General features: G+C 37.7%; 1 protein-coding gene across 1 annotated transcript in view; it reads right to left on the bottom strand.

Annotated features, from left to right (window-relative positions):
- LOC131954903 (uncharacterized) overlaps positions 1-17,602 on the bottom strand; it is a 20,545-nt gene extending 2,943 nt beyond the window's left edge. The window contains exons 1-5 of the mRNA XM_059318723.1: positions 17,569-17,602; positions 16,104-16,270; positions 15,756-15,864; positions 3,805-3,923; positions 3,549-3,655 (exon numbers count right to left, since the gene is read on the bottom strand). Of these exons, the coding sequence (XP_059174706.1) occupies positions 3,549-3,655; positions 3,805-3,923; positions 15,756-15,864; positions 16,104-16,265 (497 nt within the window). The 5' untranslated portion in view covers positions 16,266-16,270; positions 17,569-17,602. The remainder of the gene's footprint in view (positions 1-3,548; positions 3,656-3,804; positions 3,924-15,755; positions 15,865-16,103; positions 16,271-17,568) is intronic.
- Between the last annotated feature and the right edge of the window lie 6,192 nt (positions 17,603-23,794).

A 23,794-nucleotide genomic window follows, 5' to 3' on the forward strand; every position in this document is an offset into this window, starting at 1 on the left:
GTTATGTGTTATGTGTTATGTGTTATGTGTTATGTGTTATGTGTTATGTGTTATGTGTTATGTGTTATGTGTTATGTGTTATGTGTTATGTGTTATGTGTTATGTGTTATGTGTTATGTGTTATGTGTTATGTGTTATGTGTTATGTGTTATGTGTTATGTGTTATGTGTTATGTGTTATGTGTTATGTGTTATGTGTTATGTGTTATGTGTTATGTGTTATGTGTTATGTGTTATGTGTTATGTGTTATGTGTTATGTGTTATGTGTTATGTGTTATGTGTTTTGTGTTTTTGTGTTTTGTGTTTTGTGTTATGTGTTATGTGTTATGTGTTATGCGTTATGCGTTATGCGTTATGTGTTATGTGTTATGTGTTATGTGTTATGTGTTATGTGTTATGTTGTGTTAAGTTGTGTTATGTTGTGTTATGTTCTGTTCTGTTGTGTTTGCGTTGTGTTTGTGTTTTTGTTTGTTTTGATCTTTTCCCAAGTTGGTTCATTTAAAAAAGATTTACCGTGGCGGAGCACGGGTATGCAGCTAGTCTATAATATAAGCCGCGATGTAGTGTGTCAGTTCGTCATCGCTATAGATTTTGGAACCATGTGGAAGTCTCTCTCTGGGCGCGGACGCCCGGGTTGTTGTGTTTGTGTTGTGTTTGTGTTGTGTTTTTGTTGTGTTTTTGTTGTGTTTGTGTTGTGTTTGTGTTGTGTTTGTGTTGTGTTGTATGTGTTGTGTTTGTGATGTGTTTGTGTCGTGTTTGTGTTGTGTTTGTGTTGTGTTTGTGTTGTGTTTGTGTTGTGTTTGTGTTGTGTTTGTGTTTGTGTTGTGTTTGTGTTGTGTTTGTGTTGTGTTTGTATTGTGTTTGTGTTGTGTTGTGGTTGCTTTGTGTTTGCGTTGTGTTTGCGTTGTGTTTGTGTTGTGTTTGGGTTGTGTTTGTGTTGTGTTTGTGTTGTATTTGTGTTGTGTTTGTGTTGTGTTTGTGTTGTTTTTATGTTGTGTTTGTGTTGTGTTGTGTTTGTGTTGTGTTGTGTTTGTGTTGTGTTTGTGTTGTGTTTGTGTTGTGTTTGTGTTGTGTTTGTGTTGTGTTTGTGTTGTGTTTGTGTTGTGTTTGTGTTGTGTTTGTGTTGTGTTTGTGTTGTGTTTGTGTTGTGTTTGTGTTGTGTTTGTGTTGTGTTTGTGTTGTGTTTGTGTTGTGTTTGTGTTGTGTTTGTGTTGTGTTTGTGTTGTGTTTGTGTTGTGTTTGTGTTGTGTTTGTGTTGTGTTTGTGTTGTGTTTGTGTTGTGTTGTGTTGTGTTGTGTTTGTGTTGTATTTGTGTCGTGTTTGTGTTGTGTTTGTGTTGTGTTTGTGTTGTGTTTGTGTTGTGTTTGTGTTTTGTTTGTGTTGTGTTTGTGTTGTGTTTTTGTTGTGTTTGTGTTGTGTTTGTGTTGTGTTTGTGTTGTGTTTGTGTTGTGTTTGTGTTTTGTTTGTGTTGTGTTTGTATTTGTGTTGTGTTTGTGTTGTGATTGTGATTGTGTTATGTTTGTGTTGTGTTGTGTTTGTGTTGTGTTTGTGTTTTTGTTGTGTTTATGCTTTTGTTTGTTTTGATCTTTTCCCAAGTTGGTACATTTAAAAAAGATTTACCGTGGCGGAGCACGGGTATGGGTTGTGTTTGTGTCTAGTCTATAATATAAGCCGTGATGTAGTGTGTCAGTTCGTCATCGCTATAGATTTTGGAACCATGTGGAAGTCTCTCCCTGGGCGCGGACGCCCGGGTAAACGTGCGGTTTAAATTACGCCATGGGTTCGGGGAGGAGAGATGTCTGGGCGGATGTTCGTTTTACCGTAATTTTACCAAAGTGCTATTGACACCCGCGCGCAGCGCTGGAGAAATATCCGCCCTAATGCGGGGACTTCCTATCCGCGCGCAGCGAGGTAAACTCCGAGGATACCGACACCCGCGCAGTGCGGTGTGGAGGATTTTCTACCCCAATGCGGGAACCCCCCACCCGCGCGCGGCGCGTTGCTCTGAGATATTATTCATATCCAAAGCGTAGTAAAGCACGGATATAAGCTACCCGCGCGCAGCGCTGTGCGCTAAAGGAAAATTCGCGCCAATGCGGGGACCCGCACCCGCGTGTTGCGCGGTAAACTCTGAGGTAATATCCACACCGTAGCGAAGTACGGGTATAAGACTTTGTGTTTAGATTTGATCTGTTCCTAAGTTGGTTCATTTAAAAAAGATTCACCGTGGCACAGGTATGCAGCTAGTACAGGGGTCGGCAACTTGCGGCTCGCGAGCCGCATGCGGCTCTTTTGATGTCAAGTTGCGGCTCTTCAGCTCCATGCACAAATATTAAAAATTATTTTTTTTTTTTTTAAACTCATAAAAGTATTAGTCTGCAACACTCGGTAATGAACGATATAATAATAAATATAAACAATAAACACTATATTCTATTAGAATATTTAGATACTCCCTATTTCAACGTACTTCCTTGTTTTCTTTTTTTCCCCCTTGTTAATCCCTAGCTCGGATTATCATCGAATGTCGTATTGTAGGGTGCTCCTTAAAAAACTATGGTAGGCGCTTAGCGCTCGCGGGATAGCCCTGGGCACCCTGCAGAGACTTAGGGCGCGCCGGATTCGATTTAGTGTGCAACTATAGCAACCTATTGGATTCATAGCCTACCGCGCTGTTTAAAATCAGTGTTTCTTCCAGACTTTTTTCTCCGGGGGGCACTTGAAATTTTCGGGAGGGGGGGGGGGGGCGGTAGAATTTCTTCGGGGTGCGGACACTGTTAAAAGTTTATATTTTCTATATAAATTATATAAATTTCATTTCGTTCGGGGAGGGTAGAAATTTGCCTGGAAGAAACTCTGGTCGAACCGCATCCGACTTTTTTTTACAGTATGTAGAGAAAAATTGCACCCTCCGAAATTTAAAATATGATTTTTTTGCACTAACTTCTACTGGAGTGTTTTAATCAACTCCTTTAAGTTTCATGATGATCGGATGAAGGGTGTCAATCCGCAATCGACTTCTATTTTTTATATACCGTATATAGAGGAAAAGTAAAGCGCGCCATGCCTGTGCGCCACTCCTGCGAATTTGATAAACTTTTTTTCGAAGAAAACTCCCCAGGAGAATTCGATCGGATGAATGGAGTAGTAATGCGTAAAAGAAAAACAGACACACAAACACACATACATAGCTTTATATATATATATATATATATATATATATATATATATATATATATATATATATATATATATATATACATATATATATATATAAATGTTGGTGGCTCTTTAAAAACTTGGAATTTGTGTAAATTGTTACTTATGGCTCTTCTGTCTCAAAAGATTGCCAACCCCTGAGCTAGTATATTATATATATATATATATATATATATATATATATATATATATATATATATATATATATATATATAATATATATATATATATATATATATATATATATATATATATATATATATATATATATATATATATATATATATATATTGTGTGTATGTGTGTGTATATTAAATTATTTTGCATACCCTGGTGATCCTCTGAAGAAGCAAACAAAATGGCCTTTGGGGTTTGATGGTGACGGGCAGAAAGCGATACTGCAACTGAATGCTCTTAGACTCTTCGCCCGTTCAAACTGTAGATATGAAGTTACAATGTTAATGACGGCTAGTTTTATATATAGCCTTGTTACTATAAAGGTTTTTGTAGATGTTAGTCATTATATTAATCTCCGAACGTTGCCCTAATGATATAGATATTTAAATAGTAACATAGATCAATTACCTTTGGTGAAAATGACCAACTGGTAACCATGTTTGTTAAAAGGCTTTCTTGGTTTTTTTCAAAATAGTCTCTCAAGATGGCTGAATAGCTCTGAAATGGCTTTGATTTGTCAATGGTTACTATAAGCAAGAAAAAAGAAAAAACACTAATTAATAAGAACATGTCTTATCATTGTATAAATGAAATATCTTTCAGTTATTAAATTATTCTTTTAAAATTAATTTGTACTTTTCATGTAGTGGAATAATTATACAAATAATTTCCCTTGATCGGGATCAAGCTTGAAAATAATTACAGAATTTTCATGCATCAATAAAGTGCAATGCAGCAGTTAAAAATGTACTTTAAATACTACGTTCATTTATTTTATACTCTAATTTTACTGTTTACTAATAATTGTTTCAATCAGTAAAGGTTTAGAAACCGTACCTGAATGTCCTTATTATAATTTTGTTCTACTTGCGTATGTTCATGTTTGCGTTTCCGTTTATGGTTGCATTTTGTTTGCGTTTGCTTTAATGTTTGCATTTTTTTTGCGTTTGTATTGTTTTCTTTTACGTTTATGATTCTGTTTAAATTATTTTTTTAGTTATTATTTGCATTTATATTTTGCGTCTATGTTTGCATTTTCGTTTGTGTTTACGTTTAAGTTAGTGTTTGTGTTTTCGTTTATGTTTTCTTTTTTGATTATGTTTGCGTTAAAGTTTGTGGTTCGTTTTTTGTATTTGTTTAAATTTATGTTTATGTTACTGCTTGCGTGCATTTACGTTTATGTTAATGATTGCGTTACAATTTGAGTTTTATGTTTATGTTATTATTACGAACACCACTCTATCAGCCAGATAGCTGGCGAACGTACCCGGGTTCGTTTGAATGGTTATACACAGATGGCTTAAAGCCCTATAAATGATAGCTAGCACAACAGTTAACGAGGACACGTACTTAACGTCTAGGGGATACACTCGATGAACTCCTGATGCCAACAACACATTTAATCCATATATAACTTTTAATATGTGTACAAATTCAAGGTAAGACTCTAGCTTTATACAGAATACAATGAATGAGTAGAATATCAAAAACCCAACTTACAATTTGAGGAAAAAACACTATTTTACACTATCACAGGATATGGCACTTAGGAAAATTACCACAGCTTATACTACACTACTTAAAGCACAAAATATTACTTAAAACCACAACTATAGGCTACAAAATAGCGACACTCAAGGCTTTCTCTCTCAAAGATGTCTGGTCTGACTTGCTACTACGGACTGCTGAGGTGGACTGCCCGCAGAAAAGTCTGTGCAGACCGTTTGATACCTGAGGCAACATGGGAGGTCACCTTCAAAACGTGAGACTATTGGTTGGGACAATTCTGATGTCCGAATCAACCAATCGAAAGTATAAAAGTATTGCACCACCACTCGTGATGGAAAAGTACTAGGGTATATGTCTTTCTTAGAACTATGGAAAATTACCTGGTGGTTGCACAACAGTCACTCATGGTTGAGCAATAAAAGTCAAACTAAAAAAAATACAAGACCTAAGTAGGTCACATCCCCTCCCTTTTGAAAAGGCAGATTTGTCCACACAAAACATACATAAGGAACAAATCTGACGTAAAAAAATCAACAAATGAAGCGAACAAAAATTTCAATACCAGGTGAAAATATCCCTGGAAATCAAAGGGAAGTAATTCAACCCTTTACAATATCTGAAAGGGGGATAACCCTTTCAAAAAATAATAATACATCAAAGTCCCTCAAACAGGGGTACTACAATATCTCCATGTGGATAAAATAGGTGGGAAACCCGACAAGGTAATTCCTTTATTTCAATGACTAGATACAACATCAACTGAGTCATAAGATATATTATATGATAAAATATTACATATAATGAAAACCCACCTTTAAACAAGATTCATTTGAAAATAATAAGGATATCCAACAGGATTGTAAGTCTGAAATGTAAAACACGGACCACTCATTTTCATGAGACTGTGTAGATTACACAAACCAATCATCTGTAAATGGTCTTAAGTAACCACTAAAATGACACATGATCAATCAACGTAGGTAATAAACAATAATTAATTTGTGGGCCACAGAGACTCACAGATCACTTAAGTGTCTAACCACTAGACCACTTTGAGTTACAGATCACTTAAGTGTCGACCCACTAGACCACGTAAGCTAGTGGTTTTCCGAATCGAGGAATCGAACCTCGGCCGCCGCCGTGGCGCGCCGAGATCCTAACCACTGGACCACAGGGCCACCCGACCACACAGGCCACCAAGGGTCATGGGATCTAACCGGGAACCGAAACCCGGCCGCCGCCGTGAGCGAGCGCGATCCTGGCCACTAGACCACAGGGCCACCCCTTGTTTCTTTTGGGACCAACAGACAGGGGGAGCTCAAATTGCTAAAACTGGGTTCAAAATGGAGGGAAAGGTATCAAATAACTGAGACAATTTTTGGCTTTCCTCAGAGGACAGATGTACTAGGTGGTCATTCAAATGGGCCTGAAACGAAGAATTTAACAATTTTGGGGCTTTAGTTTGTCATGTATAACATCATCCGAATCATTAAGTACACATATAGGTAAAGTAACCTTAGCTGTGGAATGAACATTGGTACTATCTTCATAGTACTTTTTTAGTGAGTTAACATGATACACTTTCTGTTTCTTCCATCTGTCTGGAGTATTGACAACATAGTTCAAATCACTTAATTTTGAATGCACCGTAAAGGGTTCACAATATCTTAAGGATAAAGCATTGTTCGGGTTAGGCACGAGAACAAGAACTTTCTCGCCTGGATGAATGTTCGTTTTCGAGAACTTTTGTCATACAGTCCTTTCATCCTCACTTGGGCCTTTCTTAAGTTCTTGTGAGCTAACTCGCACACCGCTTTCAATCTGACATGAAAATCGTCAAAGTTCTACAGTGGATGGTTACTGGTACCTGTCCAACGTTCGTGGATCAGCTTCAGGGGACCACGGACAGAATGACCGAACACAAGCTGAAAAGGTGAGTAACCTAAAGATTCCTTGCACACAGTCTCTAGCGGCGAAGATAATCAACGGGACGGCTTCATCCCACTGAGTATTACTTCGAACGAAAGTTCTCAGCATGGTTTTTAGGGTCTGGTGAAACCTCTCAAGAGCACATTGAGACTGAGGGTGGTACGCTGAGCTGGTGACGTGGGTAATGCCTAGCTTGGCTAGCGCTTCTTGAAAATGATGGCTGGTAAAGTTGCTGCCTTGGTCGGTTTGCACAATTCTAGGTCATCCAAAAGTAGTGAAGAACCGGGTCATGGCTCTGACTACGGTCTTTGCCTTAATGTTCCGTAGGGGGGAACGCTTCGGGAAAACGGGTACTTGAACACATAAAGGTAAGTAGGTACTCGTTGCCCGCCTTGGTTTTCGGCAAGGGACCGACACTGTCCATGATGATTTTGGAGAAGGGTTCTTCTAACACAGGAATCGGATTCAGCGGGGCCTTAGGAATTTTCTGATTGGGTTTCCCGGCCAACTGACACTTCGTGCAACGTTTGCAGTAACGCGACACATCATTTCTCATTTTCGGCCAAAAACACAGTTCCTTGATCTTCGCCATTGTTTTCGTGACTCCTGGATGCGCTGACATCGGGTTGTCATGGGCCAGTTTCAGGATTTCCTGCCGATAAGGTGGAGGGACCCACAGTTGGTTTTTTTCCAACCATGGTTCGGCAGGTGAGGCAGTCATTGGTAAAACACGACGGAAGATCAGGTCGTTCGCGGTGAAGTACTCCCCATCGTCAGCCGAGATGGATTTCTCGACCACCGATTGGAGTTCTGCGTCGTCTTGTTGAGCCTTAACGATGTCATCATGAGATATCCTCAGAGGCAATTCCATGAATGGACCCTCTAGAGGCATAGGTTCCAGTTTGGGAGCTGGATTTCCTGTTGATGATGATTCGTGTGGATCAGGCGCTGTATCAGCCAACTGTTTGGTCTGGCTTCTTGTCACCACACATGCAGGATACAGTTAATTATCATCATCTGGAATTGTTGACAACGGGTTTCGAACCGTATGGGGGTAGACTTTGCTTCCCGCTAAGTCGTTCCCTAGGAGCAGGTGCACTCCTGGTACAGGGATACTTTCGATCACCCCTAGGATGACTTCTCCTTGGACGAGATGATGTCTCAGGATAAACTTGTGCAGAGGGACTACAGTGGGTTCTGACTCCACTCCTTGAATAATGGTAACATTCCCGGTGTTTGTCTCCGGTGTAATGTCCATTAAGCCCTTCAATAGAAGCGACTGTGAAGCCCCTGTGTCTCTCAGGACATTTATGTTCCGCTGTGACAACGGATCACCAGGGTTGCAAATGACAGCTTCTGCCAGGAACGATGAGAAGCCAACCTTTCTCGATCCCTCGAGATCGGTTGCCTCGGAAGAAACTGGAGGGTGGAGTTGACAGTCGAAAGATGACTGAACGTAGGAGGTGGAAATTTGATTCCTTTCCTGTGGACACTTAGGGATAGTGTCATTCTGAAGAGTGGAGTTCAAATTTGAACTGGCTGCCTGATGGAGGAGAGCGTTATGCGCGGATTTACGCACAACCTCTCTGTTGACTTGATGCCGCTTATAACAGTTCTTTATGAGATGTCCAGGTTTCTTACAGTATTGACATACTGCTCGTCGACTGGTGGTGGATCTGGGCTTCTCTATTGACTGGAACGACTTCAGAGATTGGCCAACAGGAATACTGTTGCCAACAAGGGGGAGTACAGGATTGAGGCGGTTACTTGACACTTGTGGTCTTTTATGAACCAGCATGTATGTGTCTGCCGACTCAGCAGCCTTCTTGATGTCGACTATCCTATTATCGAGGATATGTAGACGGATCTCTTCAGGTAGGGACTTCAGAAATTCTTCTTTCAGAACCAGAGATTTGAGTTTTTCAAACTCTGAGACTTCTTCTGAGTTGAGCCACCTCGAGAAAACTTTTTCTTTCTCGAATAGAAACTCCACATAGGTTTGTGTTGGCTGTTTTCTAAGATTTCGGAATTTCATCCGATAAGCCTCGGGCGTCAACTCGTAGGCTTTTAAAATGGCAGCTTTGACCAGCCCATAATTAGTTTGTACATCTCGAGAGAGTGCCTGATATGTACTAGCAGCTTTTCCTACAAGAACTGTGCTTAATAAAGTGGTGAGAGAATTTTCGGGCCATTCACATGATTTAGCTAAACTCTCAAAGGAGTTAAAGAAAACAACTAAATCTACCTCGTTAACCTTTGGGACCAATTTACCGAATTTGGCAATAACCTGAGCAACTGACAACTTTTCAGGTTCCACTACAGAAGTGACATTACCACTAACCTTACTGAATTCCAACTCTAACCTCCTCTTATCTAACTCTATCTTAGCTTCTAACTCTCTTTCTTTTAAAGCCTTCTCTAAAGCAACTTTAGCTTCCAACTCTTTTTCTTTTAAGACCAACTCCTTCTCTTCTGAAGATTTCTCTCCACGAAGTAACACATCAGCTAACAGACTTTCCTCAAACACATTTTCTTTGATAAAGTGTACTATAACTTTATCTCTTAGCACTTCTGACTTTTGAGTAACAGAGTAATCTAAATTCAACTCTTTCTCTACACCAATTAAATCCTTTCTACTGAGTTTCTCAACCTCCTCGACTGTAGGTTTCAACAAAAAAGCCTCCATTATTTAGCTAGGTTTCAAAATCAAAACAAACACAGCACAAGGCTCTGCTATGAACTCGACCTAAATCTAGGACACGACACGTCTGGCCTCCTCAACTAGGTAACACGGCTCTAGCCTCGAGCGGTGTACACACACTGCCCCACTGGACTAACCGACAACTGATTAGAACTAAACCTAGTGTCTAAACCAACAACTCGTGCAACAATTTAAATCCCGGACAAGCCCCCACTTTTATTACGAACACCACTCTATCAGCCAGATAGCTGGCGAACGTACCCGGGTTCGTTTGAATGGTTATACACAGATGGCTTAAAGCCCTATAAATGATAGCTAGCACAACAGTTAACGAGGACACGTACTTAACGTCTAGGGGATACACTCGATGAACTCCTGATGCCAACAACACATTTAATCCATATATAACTTTTAATATGTGTACAAATTCAAGGTAAGACTCTAGCTTTATACAGAATACAATGAATGAGTAGAATATCAAAAACCCAACTTACAATTTGAGGAAAAAACACTATTTGGCACTTAGGAAAATCACCACAGCTTATACTACACTACTTAAAGCACAAAATATTACTTAAAACCACAAGTAATAATGGAAAATTGCTGCTTAGAAACTATAGGCTACAAAATAGCGACACTCAAGGCTTTCTCTCTCAAAGATGTCTGGTCTGACTTGCTGCTACGGACTGCTGGGGTGGACTGCCCTCAGATAAGTCTATGCAGACCGTTTGATACCTGAGGCAACATGGGAGGTCACCTTCAAAACGTGAGACTATTGGTTGGGACAACTCTGATGTCCGAATCAACCAATCGAAAGTATAAAAGTATTGCACCACCACTCGTGATGGAAAAGTACTAGGGTATATGTCTTTCTTAGAACTATGGAAAATTACCTGGTGGTTGCACCAGTCACTCATGGTTGAGCAATAAAAGTCAAACTAAAAAAAATACAAGACCTAAGTAGGTCACATTATGTTTATGTTTATTTTTTCATGTATTTTTATGTTTATGTTTTGCGTTTATGTTTACGTTAACCTTTATGTTATTGTTTCCGTTTCCGTTTGAGTTTAAGTTTTTATTTGAGCAGAAGCGTAGCGAGGGAGGGGGGTGGCGGGAGGGGGGGGGGTTGCGAACCGCACCGGGTAACACCATTTAGGGGGGGGGGTTCCGAAGAGCCTGGTACGTCGGACTCCCAAGTCCCCTACATAATAGCGTGGGGGAGGAGAGGTGCAAGACTGCCGGGAACCAAGAAGGGTTTGCTCTCGACCCTAACCAGATATCTTGACTATAAGCTTCGGCCTTCACGTGGCTTCGGAAGAGTGCCACTAGTCGGACCAAGCTCATGACCCCCCTAAATGGTGCGGAATTGCTAGTGGTAGCCAACAGCAGCTAAAGGGTTTTTGATCTGGCCGAGTAGAACTGCTGTATGTGCTAGGTTCAAAGAATGGCCGAACGCCCACCAAGATCAAGCTGGGTACCCGGCGGTAGGATGACGTCCCGCGTCTGGTGGGTGGGGAAGGAAAGCCCGGTGAGAGCCGACGGAAGTAGCGACCGATGTGTTGGAAACTCTTGTGGTCGGAGTTTGCTACACTGAAGCCTGCCTGGCTAATGGTGGTCAACCTTCTGAGCCGGTTTCCGTATAAGGAAGGAAGGAAGGGGGGTGGGGGTGACACCAAGGCAAAAATAGCAAAATATATACAGAAAAATGATCATTCCACTTAATTAAGTGATTAATTAGAGTATTAAATGGTCTTTTAAGAGCAAATTTGAGAAAACAAATTAGAGAAAACATGTTACATCAAGCTGTATTTGTAACCGTCTATATATAAAAATCGTTAGTAGTATATCTGAGCACAGTTTAAAGCAATCGCCTTGGGGGTGGAGTGAGGGGGTGAGTAGGGGGAAGTTACATTAGCTCAACATTACAAATTATGCCTGAGGTAAACGGTTTGGTTGAGAATCGTAATAACTTATATGTTAATGCGTGTATGGGGGGGGGGGGGTAAAAAAATTAAATACATACAAAAAATATTTGTGAATACATATACACATGTGGTCGAGTGCCCGACAGAGCACTTTCCGGCGCCGCAGACTCCTGCCTTGGGGAAATAGAACACGGGGGCCGGCGCCGGTTGGTCGCAAAGTCCACGAAGAGAGGATCAAAACTGACCTCGACTGACCGGCGCCTTATTTGAGCTACAATACGAAAAAACATGATCTGTTGTGAGGTCGTAGAGCGACCCTGGAGGGTAACAAAAAACATTATTCCCGTCGAAAAAACCCTTAGGGTCGTTAGATTTTGTCCAGATGTCGTATTTTCTTATATAAACAATTGTTTTGTGAAAAAGTAAACAAAGACTACGTCTTTTGGTACATGTACAGGTGAGAAAACTTTTAAAAGTACTCATTCCTAAATAATGTGTATACTATTTTAAATAAAAATGGAAGTATAGCATTCGTTTAAATAGACATTTTGTTATAAATTAAGTTATTTATTATAATGGAGTTGTGAAAATAAATTGCAAAAGTAAATTTAATATACTATTTGATTTATACTTTTAAGAAGGCCTTTACAGTTCTAATAATCCAAGCGAGTGATATGTTTGCCAATACTCAACCAATGCTTGCATGACATAAAATTACTCAGACTGTTTGAGCTTATGTCGTAAGCACTCCACGTAACAGCCAATCACAAATTAATTAATCATTCAAATTCTCAATAGTTTTTTTTTAAACTTATGCGTAGCCAGGCAGTATGCTTAGTATATGTATGTATGTATATATATATATATATATATATATATATATATATATATATATACATACATATGTACACATATATATATATATATATATATATATATATATATATATATATATATATATATATATATATATATATATGTATATATATATGTATATATGTACATATATATATATATATATATATATATATATATATATATATATATATATATATATATATATATATATATATATATATATATATATATATATATATATATATATATATATATATATATATATATATATATATATATATATGGATATATATATATTTATCTATATATATATATAAATTTTACGGGGGACGGGACACCCGACCTCGCTACGCCACTGTGCTTGAGTTGATGTTTGCGTTTGTGATTATATTTTCTGAAACGTTTATATTTACATACATTTTATATATTCCCAAACCCAAGGGAGCGTAGGGTATATTCTGCTTAATGAGCACACACGCCATAGTCCTCTATAATAGATTAGTTTATCTCAAATTTAAGTAAGGAATACTTACAAACGAGCATAAATAGGGCAGTGGCGGAACTAGAAAAAAAGGGCTACCCCCGCAAAAAAAATGCTGGGACCCCTTTACCATATATATATATATATATATATATATATATATATATATATATATATATATATATATATATATATATATATATATATATATATATATATATATATATATATATTATATATATATATATATATATATATATATATATATATATATATATATATAAATAAGAACATAGGATACTCATTTCTGGCCTGATCGGTTTTTGAAAAAAAAATGTCTTTTTTTTCAATTAATATAAATTACAACGTCTCATGGGTGTGAGTGTATTTAAGTGTGTTTTGAAAATAAGTATTATTTAAAGGCGGACGTAATATTTTTTACAAGGTCAAAAGAATATCACATATCAAAGCTTTTTTAATGTAATGGTTTCTCGTGTTATGTTTATTTATATGTATTTTTGTATTTATATTATTTATTTTTAAATAAATTTTCCTTTTTTGCTATGTCATTCTTTAGTATATATATTTTTTTAAGTATTTAAGCGAATTAATTGCTCTTTTTAATCGTTTAGTACAAATCTAGGAAAAGGTGCTTATGAGCACCCCTATTTGACTATTTAATAAAGGGAAATAAGTCATGAAGGTGGTTTAAACATTTGCCTATCTTTCACAATAGAGTCCTTTCATATGACGTCACGTCCATTCGTGATACCTACGCCCGCCGCCACAGTGGTGTACACCAGACGTAAACACAATCAGCTGTTCGCCAGCGCTGGACGTGTTCACCATCGCTGGACGCGTTCACTGTATGTAAAGAACCGCACCCGCGGAAAAGGAAAAATACGTTAAAAAACTTGAACTCTTAGGAATTGAAGATCCTTATACTGTTATTGACAGTTTCGTATAAATAAATATGTGGACAAAATTTCTAAATAAAAATACTGTTAGTAATACTGTTTGCGTTTAGAGTTAAAGTAGCCGAATCTGATCAAATGCAGTTCTCGATACTTTGTTTCATGTAAGGACAGTAAAATAATAAACTTCATTTTAATTATAAAAGATAACTATTAATAAAACAAATATGCTCGACCTTCACAAATACTAATAGTAAAAGACAAAGTCAAAAGTAATATTATAGGCTAATAAGAATAATAAGATCTAATAGTAGGCTTATACCTGGCTCCGCTGGGTAGACATAGAATCTAGAATCTACTTCTTTACTTAAATTTAATTACTTTAGATCTACATTCGATTCAAAATACACCCATAATAAATCAAAAGTAGTCATAATAGGCCTAATAAAGCATTTAATTGTCTCTAAGATCTAAAATCTCGCTCTATTATCTAATCATTTTTTTAGCAAACGAAATTTTCTGAAATTGAAATAGATTATATGACTAGACTTAGATCTAGAATCTGCTACTTAAATTAAATTGTAAAATTTTTATACAAGCATGTAGTTGATATTATTGTAGTAGAAGGCTTTAATAAATTACTCAGGCCTACCTACTTTGTTGTCTTTTTACAGCAATATGTATCTGATACTGGACTGAGTTTAATTAAATTCAAATTCATATCTAGTAATTGGTCTACTAAGTTTTTGTAGCCTAGTAGTACAATCTAGATCATACCAGCCAACAACAAATAACCACATTATTATTATTAGGTTAATGATTGGGCTAAATTTTTTTTTTAAATCCACTGTTTATAAAAGAAACAAATCAAGCTAGAAACATTACAAGTGAGATGGTTTAGAATAATAACAATGGACCCAGTCTACAATTGATACAATTGCAGGTCTACATAGGGCCTACAGTCTAGTAGTTTACAGTAGGCACCTAGTGTGTAGCTAGTATACTAGTGTGTAGCTGTCCAGAGTTAAGATTCTTAATGCCTTAATGCTTTCCCCTGATAAGCCGTGTGTGCTATAAATGACATAACATGACACCGAGGTGAGAAGTGTTGAGGGGAGAGCAGTGGGACTTTCCCCTTTGTTCTCCCTGCTGGGCCCTGAGGGTCAAAATTATATAAGAAATACTATCTCTGTGGGGCTGGGTATCACGGAGGTGAGACATTTTCAGGGGAGGGCAGGGCAGACTCCTCTTGGGTTTTATTGTGGGCTAGATACAGGTGGGGGCAGCCATCATGAGGGCCATCATGAGGGTTGAACGTCAGTATTAATGTGTCTGATTATTTCCCTGCTGGATTATAAGGGTCTTAAATTGTATAACATGCTACCCAGATTGGTTATTACCCATGGATTATATTAGCCGTTGTAGTGTGGGTTTTGTAGGAGTTAAGTGGTCTCACGTTTGCTACAGTAGATAACCTCTAATATATTACTGCATTTGATCAGCTTCGTCTACTTAAACTCTAAACGCAAACGGTATTACTAACAGTATTTTTATTTAGAAATTTCGGCCACATATTTATATTATCCACGAAACTGTCAATAACTGTATAAGGATCTTCAATTCCTAAGAGTTCAAGTTTTTTAACATATTTTTCCTTTTCCGCGGGCGCGATTCTTAACATACGGTGAACACGTCCAGCACTGGTGAACACGTCCAGCGCTGGCGAACAGCTGATTGTGTTTACGTCTGATGTACACCACTGTGGCGGCGGGCGTAGGTATCACGTGATTTAGGTCACGTGTTTGCAAGGACTCTATAGTTTAAAAACAAATGAAAAAAAAAATATACAAGAGCGTGGGATGGTGTTTTCTTTTAACAAAACAACTATCAAGTCAAAAATGAAAGAAAGTTAAGTTTTTTTAAGTAAAAAAAAATTGATTATGGTCGGCTTAGGGCCCCTAAACGGCGTGTCCCCCCCCCCCTTGCGGGGTCTGGCGGCACTGTAGTTCCGCCCCTGAAATAGGGTCATTTAGTTCACTTACGTTGTTTGACTTGAAAATCAACAATCGTATCCTCAAAATCAGTTGGTGCGTAATTACAAGTATTAAGTATCATGGCGTTGATTTCCCTCACCATCGAATCTTGCCATTCCTATCAGAGCAGAAAACGTGATATTTTGTCGTTAAGGACAGAGTTCGGTGGGAGAAAAGAAAACTAACCGTGGTAGGTATATGCATATTTACAGGTATAGATATTCATTTTGTTTATTATATCAAGTGATACTTTTATACCTTCGTCTGTTTCAGGCTCTCGAATCGATATGAGGTTTTTATTTTACTTAAATTATTAACATTTTTACTAAACAAAACCAACAATCAAGCTTAACTTACTAAACGTGGTAAACCCCTGTTAGTTTTCAAAATGTTATGCAGACGGATCAAAGTTCCTTGGGCAGATTTTTCAAGATTGTAGACTCTCGGACCACAACAGCGTGCCAACTGAATCTGCCAAGTCAGCACACACATCCACAAAACTAACATTGTAAATCCCATTTTGGCTGAAACAAACATTACATTACCACGATATATTTTTCAAGAGAAGTTACATACGCACGCACACACAAAAATATAGTTGTACATGTATGCATATATGCATATATACACATCCATCCATCCATCCATCCATCCATCCATCCATCCATCCATCCATCCATCCATCCATCCATCCATCCATCCATCCATCCATCCATCCATCCATCCATCCATCCATCCATCCATCCATCCATCCATCCATCCATCCATCCATCCATCCATCCATCCATCCATCCATCCATCCATCCATCCATCCATCCATCCATCCATCCATCCATCCATCCATCCATCCATCCATCCATCCATCCATCCATCCATCCATCCATCCATCCATCCATCCATCCATCCATCCATCCATCCATCCATCCATCCATCCATCCATCCATCCATCCATCCATCCATCCATCCATCCATGTACGTCCATATGGCTATGGCTATGGCTATGGCTATGGCTATGGCTATGGCTATGGCTATGGCTATGGCTATGGCTATGGCTATGGCTATGGCTATGGCTATGGCTATGGCTATGGCTATGGCTATGGCTATGGCTATGGCTATGGCTGTGGCTATGGCTGTGGCTGTGGCTGTGGCTGTGGCTGTGGCTGTGGCTGTGGCTGTGGCTGTGGCTGTGGCTGTGGCTGTGGCTGTGGCTGTGGCTGTGGCTGTGGCTGTGGCTGTGGCTGTGGCTGTGGCTGTGGCTGTGGCTGTGGCTGTGGCTGTGGCTGTGGCTGTGGCTGTGGCTGTGGCTGTGGCTATGGCTATGGCTATGGCTATGGCTATGGCTATGGCTATGGCTATGGCTATGGCTATGGCTATGGCTATGAAAATAATGTGTGTGTATTACATAACTACTTACTGATATTTGGTGGTCTAAAAAAACTCAGTGATAACAAAAATAGCTGAAGGTATGTCCAAGTTTGCCAACAACATTGTTTACTGCAGTTGTATTATAATTTTTTACCCTCACCGCGCCGTTGACAATTAATTTAATATCACAATTTTTTTCTTATAATAAATCTTTCATGAATTAATGTTTTTTAAATTCATCTCAGTTTATAATGTATTACTTCTATAATTAGGATGTTTTATCTTCCCATATTAGCCTATATATGTACCAGCTGCAAAACCAATCGAATGACAGACGGAACATTTATTTTAGAATTAATGTTTTGCAAAATTCCCGGTTGTCTAAGCGAGTTCATAGGATTAAATTTAATGGAAACAACACAAAATAAAATTATAATAAGCAAAAGTGTATATTTACAATTTGTCCACACCACAACATCATTTCCATCGTCTTTAATGCCCAAACCACCCCCACCCTCTCCTTATTATTTGAGTGATTTCGTTAACGGACGGCGCTCTGAACATTAGACACGAATTTTTAAAAATGTGGATCTGAAAACAACGATAATATTTAATAGGATCATACTATATTGTTAATTAAATAAAAAATATTTATGTTGAATTAAAAAAAAATTTTAGGAATTAATTATGGTCATTAAATCACGATTATAGAATTCATTGTACTTTGACGTTTTTAGTACGACATGTTTAAATGCACCAAAGGATTCGTTGATTGCTGAAAAAAACGTGCAGAATTTATTTGGATTCCCTCGCTAAATTCATATTAAAATTGATGCATGTATTAATCAGTAGTTCTTTCTTCCTTTTTGGAGGTAACGTAACGATCTCATTAACGCATTCACAGAAACCTTAATAGTTGCATAGTCTGAACTGGCCTAATCAAATCCTGAATTATTATGAGTAGGGTGTGGTGACTTTGACCCGCCTAACCCATGAGACTGACTGTTGTTTGTGTTAACTTTCATAAAGCACCCACACAGTTTTCCATAGAAACACAGGACAGGGGATTAACTGTTAACATCTCGTATGCTATAGCGTGAGTTGGAGGAAATACTCTTAAATGCAGAAAGATGAAAGAAAATGAAAATAGGTTACAAAAGCTTGACTTTATTCAGACTAACGCTCGTCTTCAGAAAATACTATAGCATTTTTATTATGATTTCCGATATAAAGATAATATTTTAAGTTAATTTTTCTTCTTCATAAAACGGAAACTCAATGTGTGTATGTATGTATGTGTGTGTGTGTGTGTGTGTGTGGTTGGAGAGTGGGTAGGTGGTAGCCCTCATTGAAAAATACAAATGTCGAAATTAAGGACAATGCTAATATATATATATATATATATATATATATATATATATATATATATATATATATATATATATATATATATATATATATATATATATATATATATATATATATATATATATATGTATGTATATATATATATATATATATATATATATATATATATATATATATATATATATATATATATATATATATATATACATATGTTACGGTCAAAGCCCGAAGTCGGCCAATGCTAGGATTGGCCGGCCAATCCGCGCATTGGCCAATATCGCCTCCCATAGGTCGGTCAAAGTCCGAAACTTTGCTTGATTTCGGCCTTTGGCTGGCCAATCCGCAGACTGGCCATGGTGGACCGGCCAAAGTCTGAAATAGCTCTTGATTTCGGCCTTTGGCCGGCCAGTCCGCGGACTGGCCATGGTGGACCGGCCAAAGTCTTAATTAGAAGATCATCTTGCTAGGGACGACCGGCCAAAGTCCGAATTAGAAGATCATGAGCAGATTTTGGGTTTTTTTTTATGCCGTAAGGATAATGAAATTAAGTCTTTATTGATTATTAAATAAAGTAAATGACAGAAACATTCAAATTTTTTATCGTACTATAGTCTCAATCTATCAATATCATCATTTGTTACAACAAGTTGAACTTTTATGGCATTTAGAATTACATAGCAGCTTGTTATTTTTACACTTGCAGCGATTTGTTGTGCATTTAGTTGTGCAATTGCAGCGAGTGTAGCCTTGGCTCCCAGTCAATGATCGTGAAGATGCGATGGTTCGTAGTGATTTTTCCTCGGTGCCAACTGACGACAATAAGAGCAGTTTTTCGTGAAGAATTGAAAACTCACTTCTAGCATACATTTTTTTTAGAACACCATGTTCCGTTCCTAATTTGTAGAAACCGCCCTCGACGCTCATGACAACTGCAATCACGCTTCGGGGATCACCGTGACCTCTGTCAACATCTGGAAAACGGATGCGTACATTGTCACCCACTTCACCATCTTTAACTTTTGTATTTGATGTTGTAAGCATCTTAGCACCTTGAGTTTGCAAGCCAGCATGAGCTGCCTATCTGTGTTCCATGATGTCTTGTTTGTTGTGACACAATCTGCAGGTAATGTTCCCTCCGTACCCTTCGTCTGCTTCATTGGGTATTCCACAAATAGCATGGACATCGTTGCCACAGGATCCAAAATAATGAGCTGCAATAGAATGTTTTTCACAAACTATATAGAATCTGTTGGCCACATTATTATCACGCAACTGGTCTGGGCGTTCCGCCACGGCAGCAGATGTATTAGCTGAGGATGTCGTTGCATTTATGGCAACATCCATTTCTTGTTCAATGTTCTCAAGATCTTCCTCAGTAACTCTTTTATCGAGAGCCCATATATGGAAACTAACATGGATTTACATTTTTTTCTTTTGACATCCATCTGCTATGTCTGTCTCATGGTCTGACGGCCCTTTTGATCCATGTCGTCTTGCATATAGAATGCTATACAAACAAGAGCTAAACAATACGTTACTCTCAATGAAAACGCACACAGAATAATGAACAACTTAGTCTAGAGTCTAGAACATTGGCCAGGACATCCCGGCCAGTGCGCGCATTGGACGGCCAATGTACAAAATACGCTGTCAAGTTTAAGCGCTTCAGACTTTGGCCAGTACGTCTCGGCCAGTGCGCGCATTGGCCGGCCAATGTACGAAATACGATCTTAGTGCTAAGTTCTTCGGGCTTTGGCCAAGAGAGCCGGCCAATGCGCGCTTTGGCCGCACTTCGGGCTTTGACCGTAACATATATATATATATCAAAGTGTCACTTCTTATTGATAAGTCAAATTCTGTTTTAGTCACCCCAGTTACGAAACAACATATTCTTTACCTCACAGTTACATTATAGCTCGGTTTGGTTTTGATCTTGACCTTGTCCTTGTTAACAGACAACAACCACACTGCTATCACTAGTTACAGACAGAGGCGTAGCGAACCCTCCCGGCGCCCGGGGACGAACTTTCAATTTTGCGCCCGCCCCATATATTTTTTATATTTATAATTCAAATTAGCAGCTAAAATGAGCTTATTTTCGCGTCCCTGGGTTCGGCGCCCGGGGACATATGTACCCCTCCCCCGTCGCTACGCCTCTTGTTACACATAATAGTCGTTTTGGTTTTGGCAATGTCCTTGTTGACAACTAAATACTTTGTTTATGTAACTACACTAATTTATATATATATATATATATATATATATATATATATATATATATATATATATATATATATATATATATATAAGGGTCCATGGAAGGTGTTATAACCTCTCCCCCCCCCTTGCCTACGCCACTGAAGGTAGTTATTTTTTTTTGGTGTGTTTTGAATGCCGTGAAACCGCAATCGACGTTTATGTTTATATACCGTATATAGAGAAAAATCGCACCCTACCGTGGCGCCGCCCTTGCAAAATTAAACATGATTTTTTTTTTACAGAACCCTTCCCCAGAATGTTCTAATGAACTCACCAAAGTTTGATGGCAATCGGATGAATGGTGTCAAACCAAAATCGACTTTTATTTTTATATACCGTATATAGAGAAAAAATAAATTGCGCCCTGCCGGGGCGCCACCCCTGCGAATTTGAATTTTTTTTCGCAGAACCCCCCCCCCCCCAGGAATATTTTCAACAACTTCCCAAAGTTTCACGGCGATGTGATAAGAGGTGTGACAATGCATAAAAAACACACACATAGACACACACACTGCTTTATATATATATATATATACATATATATATATATATATAGTTAACCAACAACAAGACCTTTTAAAATTTTGTTTCTAATTTCACAAAAACATAACATTTCTATACTAAACACTCATTATATTGTTGTCATTATTCCCGTGATCTCCTTGTAGAGTATTGGGATGAAACCATCATACCTCTGCATCGAACTCGGTTTTGGGCGAATTTTACAAGTTGAGCCCACGACATTCCGACGGCTTGTGCTTCACTTGTTATGTTGATTTTGTCCTCGACCCTGCCTTCTTTCCACTTTCTTTGGGGATTACAATCAAATGCCTGTCTGGTGATGGTGATTGTTGGCTTACGCAAGACGAGACACATCGATTCCCTTTTGTAAATTATATAGTATATTTATATGTCTTTGCCAATAAGTTTTTGCGTAGCTTTTCTCCATCACTTCGGATTTGGTTACCTTTTCAACCAACATAATGTTCAATATGATATGCGACCTAGTCTATAACAGTTCTTTCAAACCTGACTGTCCACATAGCAAGTGAAGGAATAGTGTTGTAAGCACTATGCCCAGAAGCCTTTCCCTATCATGAGTTAGGTACCATTCTGAGCTGGGTGGACTCAGCAGGGGCGGAACTACCATACCGCCAGACCCCGCGGGGGGGGGCCCAGGACGTTTAGGGGCCCAGTTCCGACCAAAAAACAATGATTTTTTTTTAAATTATGTTTTTCATGCATCTTGAAAGTGGTTTTGTAAAAAAAAAAAAAAAAAAAAAAAACAGGTCTACTATAGCAGAGATTGTTGCATAGAAAAATATTTTGAAATCTACAAAAGCTGTAGTTTGAAAGGTAGGCACACTAATTCCATGACTTACTGCCCTACTTTAAAATAGGTATGCCCACGAAGCTCATTTAAATAGTTTTGTACTATGTATATTAAAAAGCAATTGATTCTATGAATTGTTATTTAAATAAGACGTACTAAACAATGATATAGCTATAAAAATCAATGTTTTCAAAATTGATATTAAATAAGCCAAAAATGAAAAAAATAAACATAACGCGAGAAACCATTCACGAATCAAGCTTACGACTTTATATATTTTTGACCAGCACGTTTAGTAGTGGTCATGATTATTTCTAGGCCAAGATGAGTTTGGACTAAATTTGTCTGGTTTGTTCTCTCAGAATGGTTATATATTGCAATGAAGTAGACTAAATTATATAAGGGGCCCTAATTTTTTCATTTCGGGGGAGCCTTTTTTTTCTAGTTCCGCCACTGGGACTCAGGGACGTTCTATTGACTTGAATCCGGATTCGAATATATATATATATATATATATATATATATATATATATATATATATATATATATATATATATATATATATATATATATATATAAGTGGGCTGGTAGTGTGTCAGTCCTTCCTTCAGTCATCGCTATAGCTTTTGGAACCATAAAAGTGAACATCGCACCATGCAGTGCTTTTCAGTGCATCGCAGTGTCTTATTATAAATAATAGAGTAGGGTTTGTTTATATAACGACATAAAGTTATTTTATAGTAGCCACTGTTTTTACTATTTTGCATAACGTAAAGAAAATATTAAATACACGCACATTGCTAAAACATATTAAAAGAATCAGTGTCAAATATCATTTTCGTTTAGATTACTAGAAAAAGTGGATACATTTTCGAAACAACTAATTAATTCAACTTTTTTTTGTAATTTTTGCAATGGGAGGTCATTTAAAAATAAATTTAACTCATCAATAATTTAAGTTATTTTTTTTTATTACTACCGCATTGATTATTATGTGTTAAGGTTTATAAGTAAAATAGAAAAGTGTTAAGATTATTTATATTATTTTCTTATTAGTATATAATCCATCAAAATCACTATTTTTTGTTTTTGTTTTTCGTTCTTAACAGATAGTGAAATTTTAGAATTATAATATAGAGAATGCTGGAAAGGATCTCTCTGGTGGTGATTCTAATTACATTGCCAATGTGTTTTCTTAGAACCATAAAAGTAAAAAACCACTTGCCGTACATTTATTTGTATCGCATTGTTTTATTGTAAGTTATGAAGTAGGATCTATTTATGTGACATATTTTTTTTTATGCTGGAAAGGCTCTCTTTGGGCGCGGACGCCTAGGAAAGCGTATTGTTCGGTGGTGATTCTAATGTTGTGGTTGTGTTGTGGTTGAATTGTGATTGTGTTGTGGTCGTGTTGTGGTTTTGTTGTGGTTGTGTTGTGGTTGTGTTGTGGTTGTGTTGTGGTTGTGGTTGAATTGTGATTGTGTTGTGGTCGTGTTGTGGTTGAGTTGCGGTTGTGTTGTGGTTGTGTTGTGGTAATGGTTGTGTTGTGCTTTGATTGTGCTGTGGTTTTGTTGTGGTTGTTTTGTGGTTGTGGTTGTGTTGTGGTTGTGTTTTGGTTGTGTTTTAGTTGTGTTTTGGTTGTGTTGTGGTAGTTTTGTGGTTGTGTTGTGGTTGTATTGTGGTTGTGTTTTGTTTGTGTTGTGTTGTGTTTTTTTTTTTTCTT

Source organism: Physella acuta, unplaced genomic scaffold (assembly GCF_028476545.2).
Source record: "Physella acuta isolate Inbredline_101_S28 unplaced genomic scaffold, ASM2847654v3 ptg001038l, whole genome shotgun sequence".
Taxonomy (NCBI): Eukaryota; Metazoa; Mollusca; class Gastropoda; family Physidae; genus Physella; species Physella acuta.